Below are 6,175 nucleotides of genomic sequence, written 5' to 3' on the forward strand. Positions count from 1 at the left end.
GTAACGGAAACGGCAACTAGAACGAGAACGGAAATAATGTTTAAAAATGTATTCAAATGTGAACATTCACAATTAACTATTGTGAATGTTCACATTTAAATACATTTATTTTAACATTATTTCCGTTCTCGTTCTCGTTGTCGTTCCTGCTCCCGGTTTATTGTGAACCAGCCCTGAGCCGCTAGAGCACAGTACACTCATTGGCGATAGTTTCACGTCTGCTGTTACTTCCATTTTTGAAATTCCAGTACCAAAATCTAGTAACTTAAACTAACAATTATTATCAAGGCTGGTTCACAATAAACTGGGAACGGAAACGACACCGAGAATGGAAATAGTGTTAAAATAAATGTACTTAAATATTTCCGTTCTCGTTCGCGTTGTTTCCGTTCCCGGTTTATTGTGAACCAACCTTCGTTGGTTTTTAACGTAGGACTAAAACATTAAAACGTAACGATTATTATGACGACTGCAGAACAACATATTAATGAAGAGAATTGCTTTGAGACCAGGAAAAGCGATTGCTGGAGTTTCTCAGTTCCTTGCATGTTTCTATTGTTGCAGATAACTTCACAATTCCTGCCGGGTGCTCTGTGGCCTTCCATGTCTATAACGTCCACCGAAATCCCGAACAGTTCCCCAACCCCGAAAACTTCGATCCCGACAACTTTCTGCCGGAGAAGGTAGCTAAGAGACACCCTTACGCCTACATTCCCTTCAGCGCTGGGCCCAGGAACTGCATAGGACAGAAGTTCGCTCTTCTGGAGGAGAAGACCGTCTTGTCCTACGTACTGCGGAACTATGAAGTGACATCCCTGGACAAGAGACAGGATATCACTCTAATGCCGGAGTTAGTGTTGAGGCCGGAAAAGGGCATCAATATCAGCATCAAGCCCAGAAATAAATAACAAAAATACGAGAGATTACATTCTATCTATGAAGTGTGTTAATTCACGATACTTAAATTGTACATTCCTATATGCGTTTTTGTACATATTATAGTCCATTCTGACTAGCGTAATATCTTACTAGTCAGCGATGTATGCAATGGAGGGGAAAGAAACTGGCCACCCTACCCAATGGGGCTTATCATCCTTTATTTTGATTACTATTACAGTCCTCGTTATTACACAGATAATCGAGGATCGATTTCGAATTTATAATGAGATTTTGACGGAAATTCATTATACAGGGTGATTCACGAGGATTTACCGTCACTTACGGAGCTTATTTTCGAAGATTTTTGAGCAAAAAATGTCATATAAACATCTGTCCTAATCTCAATATTTTCAGAGTTACATTAATTTGAAGTTGTTTGTAAAATACCGTTATTCTTTAGTTTTAGGGGTAAAAGAATATTACAAATAAAGAATGAACTATTCAGGAGTATCGTATCTTTAATTGGCTACTTTAATTCGTTAGTATACTGAAGCTAAAAATGTGTTGTGAATTACATAGTTACTTTGTACAGATTTTTTTTTGTTTGTTTTTTTTTTTTTCGATTTTGAATTAAAATTACATTTTCTTACGCATTTATCACAGCAATTGTTGCAAATCACGCCACTCTTGTAAATTATTAAAGACTATACATCAGGATGTATAATTAAACTGTAAAAAATCAAGTTCCTAAAATCGTATGATTTGTAAATTTTTTTGAGATAAGTGCGTAAGAATAACGTAATTTTTAGTTAAAAATTGAGAAACAAAATCTCTACAAAGCAATTCATAACACATTTTTCGCTTCATAATACTAGACAATTAAACGAAATGGTACTTCTGAATAGTTCATTCTCTATTTATAACATTCTTTTACTCTTAAAACTAAAGAAAAAAGTATTTTACTAACAACTTCAAATTAATGTTAACTCAAAATATTGAGGATAGGAGTCATGTTTGTATGGCATTTTTTGCTCCGAATGTCCTCGAAAATAAACTTCGAAAGTGGCGGTAAATTCTCGTAAATAACCCTGTATTATTATATCCGAATTGTTGTAATACATGTGTGTTGTGTGTTCTTGCGTGCGTAAATATTGAGATCAAGCTATTATATACTGTACATAAATGTGTAGCTTACAATGTTTCAGATTAACAGTGAATTCACAAGCAGTTCGTTTTTATGAAAACAAAAACACGATTGAAGTTAACTTTTTCCATATGTTACACTCTTAAAACTATTTCACTTATATCTCATTCATGCTTCATAGGAATAGTGTATTTGAATACGGCTGTGCTTTGTGTGCTGTGATTGTAAATTTTAGTTTGTCTTAAATATCATATCACGTCACAAGACATTTATATCAAAATATGTTCCAACCACTTCTCAGAGACTATTTCTATAGTGCTCGGGAAAAAAGTGGCACAAGTCAAAAATGTTAATTTTACAGAAGAAGGAAGAAAACTCTGCTCACACTGGTTATGTCAATTTGATTTTCTTCTGTATTAATTATTGTAATGGGAGAAATACTTTTGTCTCTTTCCCCATGCGACCAGATGTTCCATAAGTTGCCAATAAATTAATAAAACATGTTTGTGGAAACTGACTTATGCCACTTTTCCCAAGCACTGCAGATTTGTTCTTGTAAAGAATGGGCACTCATTAATGTCATGTCACAGATGTATAGAACTTTTCATTACTTCATTGGACCTGAGAAGACTATAGGTGAGCAATATTATGTTCCAATAATCAATACAAGCTTAACTAATGCCTGAAACTCGTTTTAGATGTAACAGTATAATTTTATATTAAAGCATATATAGCCTAAATATACCCCGCTGTATTTTCATATTTGTTGAAAAATTAATATAGCCAATTATCTTGTCTTATACACAACACTTAAATTATATTTTGCCTGCCACAGGATCTAACAAAAATCAATATAATATAGGCAATTTTAAAATCGCTATTTCCATGTGGCTCAGTTCAGAGGAGAACTTAGTTTTTGCTTATTTGTTCCCTTCTTTATTTCTCACTCTGCTCTTAAATATTGAATGATTTTGAACTGAGTACCTAGTCCGTGAAAAAAAAATATATATATAATATATATATATATATATATATATATATATAAACATTCGTTTCATATTGTAAATATAAACGTAGCATCTGTGGACCTCTGGAAAAAGGACTATGGAAGAGACAAGTGAAGTGCTTCGTGTGGAGTGTCGTATTTTATGGGGCAGAAACATGGACATTACAAAGAAGTGAAGAAAAACGATTAAAGGCATTTGAAATGTGGGTATGTAGAAGGATGGAACGTGTGAAATGGACAGAAATAATAAAAAATGAAGCTGTTCTAGAAACAGTAAGTGAAGAAAGAATAATGTTGGAAGAGAGAAAGAAATTGGTTGAGTCTCTGGCTGAGAAGAAACTGCCTACTGAAGGATGCACTGAAAAGGATGGTGAACGGGTAAAAGTTACGGGCAGAAGAAGATATCAGATGATAGACAACAATAGGATAGATTGATCGTATGCAGAGACCACGAGAAAGGCGGAAAAGAGGGAAGATTGGAGAACGTTAGGTTTGGAGTGAATGACATGCTCCCCTTGGGCAGAAAACTATGAATGAAAGAATTGTAAATATATTACATGTTTAATAAATACATTTCTCGTTAATAAAAGTAAAGCTCTTCAAACTATGTTTTGTCCTGACATGTAGCCTACAGAATACTTTAATCAATGATGATGAATTTCCTCAAAATGAAAAGTAAGCAAATAAGTTCTCGTTCAGACTGGATCAGGCAACAATCCTGACAGGAAAAGTTCTATTGAAATTTAAGTATTTTCCATATAAGCCACAATAACAAAGGACATTGAATTGAAGTTCCTTATCCCTTTTCTCCTCAATTACAACACATTCGTGTCGCTTACCACTTTACATTTTTAGTACCGCAATAGAATTTTTCCTCTTTGTCGTCATTTATTTCCTGTCGAAATACGTCGATAAACTTTCTGCATTCTATATAAACATAATGTTAAGGAAAAACTGAATTAAATTTATTTAGTTGGTTATTTAACTACGCTGTATCAACTACTGTTATTTCAACGTCGATGGAATTGATTGGTAGGCTGCAGGGTTTACCTGTAGGCCTAATATCGAACGGGGTGTGTAACATGAGACATAACCTAATTCCGGATTTTGTCATCAGTAGCTATAATATTCACTTTCAAATTTTAATAGTCCCTCGATCTTTTACATTGACTTCGAAATCATCTAATGTATTTGTCTATGGTAGGGTAAGAGTGCGAGGTATTAAGAAACAACATTGAACGAAGGTAATAATACGATTGATCAAGTAGGTCTAATTATGGCTTTGATATTTAGTATCGTAACAAAGAAACGCCTTTATGAACATAGCAGACAATTTGATTTAAATGTAGAACGTTTTCGAAATTAGGAACCGGTAGTCAAAAATTAGAATCCTCGATATTATGTGACTTTAAAGAAATAGCAAGGATTGCAGAGCTTAATTTTGCATATCTAAGTATTTTTTCTTAGCTGCTTAATGTCTACATAATAAAAGCATTTAATTCCTGTAGAACTTAGAAACTTTTTTGTTATTATTTTATGACGCGTACGCCATAATCATGACCATAGCGACGTATAACTTAAGTGTTAATAAACAACACTCTATAGGCCCTATTACGTTCTATCGGACATGCAAGAAATGATACATGATCAGACTTCCGTTGCAGTTGTCCATTCATGTCAACAAGGACAAATGGAAGTAGACATCTGACAAGATGTAACAAAAAGTGACAGTGAGATTAGAGCTGTTTAGAAGCAATGATTCAGTAACTAACGTGTCTCCAAACCAGCCGTCAAAACTGACGGAATTTCAACGTAGCGGACGGGAAAAGAATAGCTTTTTCGGGTGACGGATTTCCTGGTAGAAATTACGATTTACATCGTCCTTTGATTTTTCTAGCTACTGTCATTTTTAATTTTTTAATTTTTTAAGGGATTTTTACTTTTTCTTTTAACAGCCCTGCCCGTGCCGTACAATGTTAAGGAATCCCCTGTTTCAAATTTTCTCGTAATGAAGTCAGAGGTTGACGAATTACTATTTTAATCAAGATTGGCAAGTAAGTTATGTTAAAATTTGCTTTTTATTTGCTTATTTGTTGGAGTAAGACGAGGATGCATACTGAGCCCACTGCTGTTTATAATATTGATGAACGATATTATTAAAACATGCGGGAAAAGTACCAAAAAATTCTCTATTGTTAACTGGCTTATGAAACCTGTTAAAATTTCGGAGTTAGCTTTTGCCGATGATCTGGTACTACAGGCAAAAACTGAAAATGACCTGAAACATAATGTCAGTGTTTGGAATAGAGAATTAAAGAAAAGGAACATGAAGATTAACATAGAGGAAACCAAAACAGTGATAATAAGCAGGGAAGAAAAATCACATACCATTAAATTAGGGAACCAACTACTGGAACAGGTTAAGCAATTCAAATATCTTGGTTCTGTTATCAACGTTTATGGTAGCATAGAAGGAGAAATCTATAATAGAATTTCAGCAGCAGGAAGACTGTATTATATGTTAAACAAAAATTGTATTAATGAAAAAGAAGTCTCCAAGAAAACTAAATTAACAGTATATAAAACCACGTATTATCACCACATTAATATATGGACCTCCAAACATAAGAGTCAACTACAAGCCATGGAAATGAGATATTTAAGAAGAATAGAAGGAAAAACTAGAAGAGATAGAATACGGAACCAAACAACAAGGCTAGGTCTGATAATTGATCCTCTCGTAGAACAAATAAAATTATCACAACTAAGGTGGTTTGGACATCTGGATAGAATGAACAATGATAGATACCCAAAAATAGCGTGGAAAGTTAGAATGGAGGGAAAAAGACCTAAAGGAAGACCGAGGCAGACCTGGGAACAAGGAATCCAAGATACCATGCGGGAGAGAGGGATCGAATGGAAAGAGGCAACGTCCATTGCTCAGGACCGTGAGAGATGGAAGGCTCTTTGTAAAACCTCTACACCAGGTGGTAGAAGAGGATCGACTAAGTAAAGTAAAGTATTTGTTTATAAATATGAGATGGTCTTTTTTTATTATTTTGATAAGTTCTGACGGATTTCAAGGTGTTAGACTGACAGGGATAAAATTTATGTCTTGGCAACACTGCTCCAAACTGATATTCAGT

At 34.3% G+C, this 6,175-nt stretch overlaps 1 protein-coding gene across 2 annotated transcripts in view; it reads left to right on the forward strand.

Moving 5' to 3' along the window:
- LOC138712141 (cytochrome P450 4C1-like) overlaps positions 1-3,624 on the forward strand; it is a 38,302-nt gene extending 34,678 nt beyond the window's left edge. For both annotated transcript variants that reach the window (XM_069843607.1, XM_069843608.1), the window contains exon 12: positions 565-3,624. In XM_069843607.1, the coding sequence (XP_069699708.1) occupies positions 565-908 (344 nt within the window). In that variant the 3' untranslated portion in view covers positions 909-3,624. The remainder of the gene's footprint in view (positions 1-564) is intronic.
- Positions 3,625-6,175: the final 2,551 nt, after the last annotated feature.

Source organism: Periplaneta americana, chromosome 13 (genome assembly GCF_040183065.1).
Source record: "Periplaneta americana isolate PAMFEO1 chromosome 13, P.americana_PAMFEO1_priV1, whole genome shotgun sequence".
Classification (NCBI taxonomy): domain Eukaryota; kingdom Metazoa; phylum Arthropoda; class Insecta; order Blattodea; family Blattidae; genus Periplaneta; species Periplaneta americana.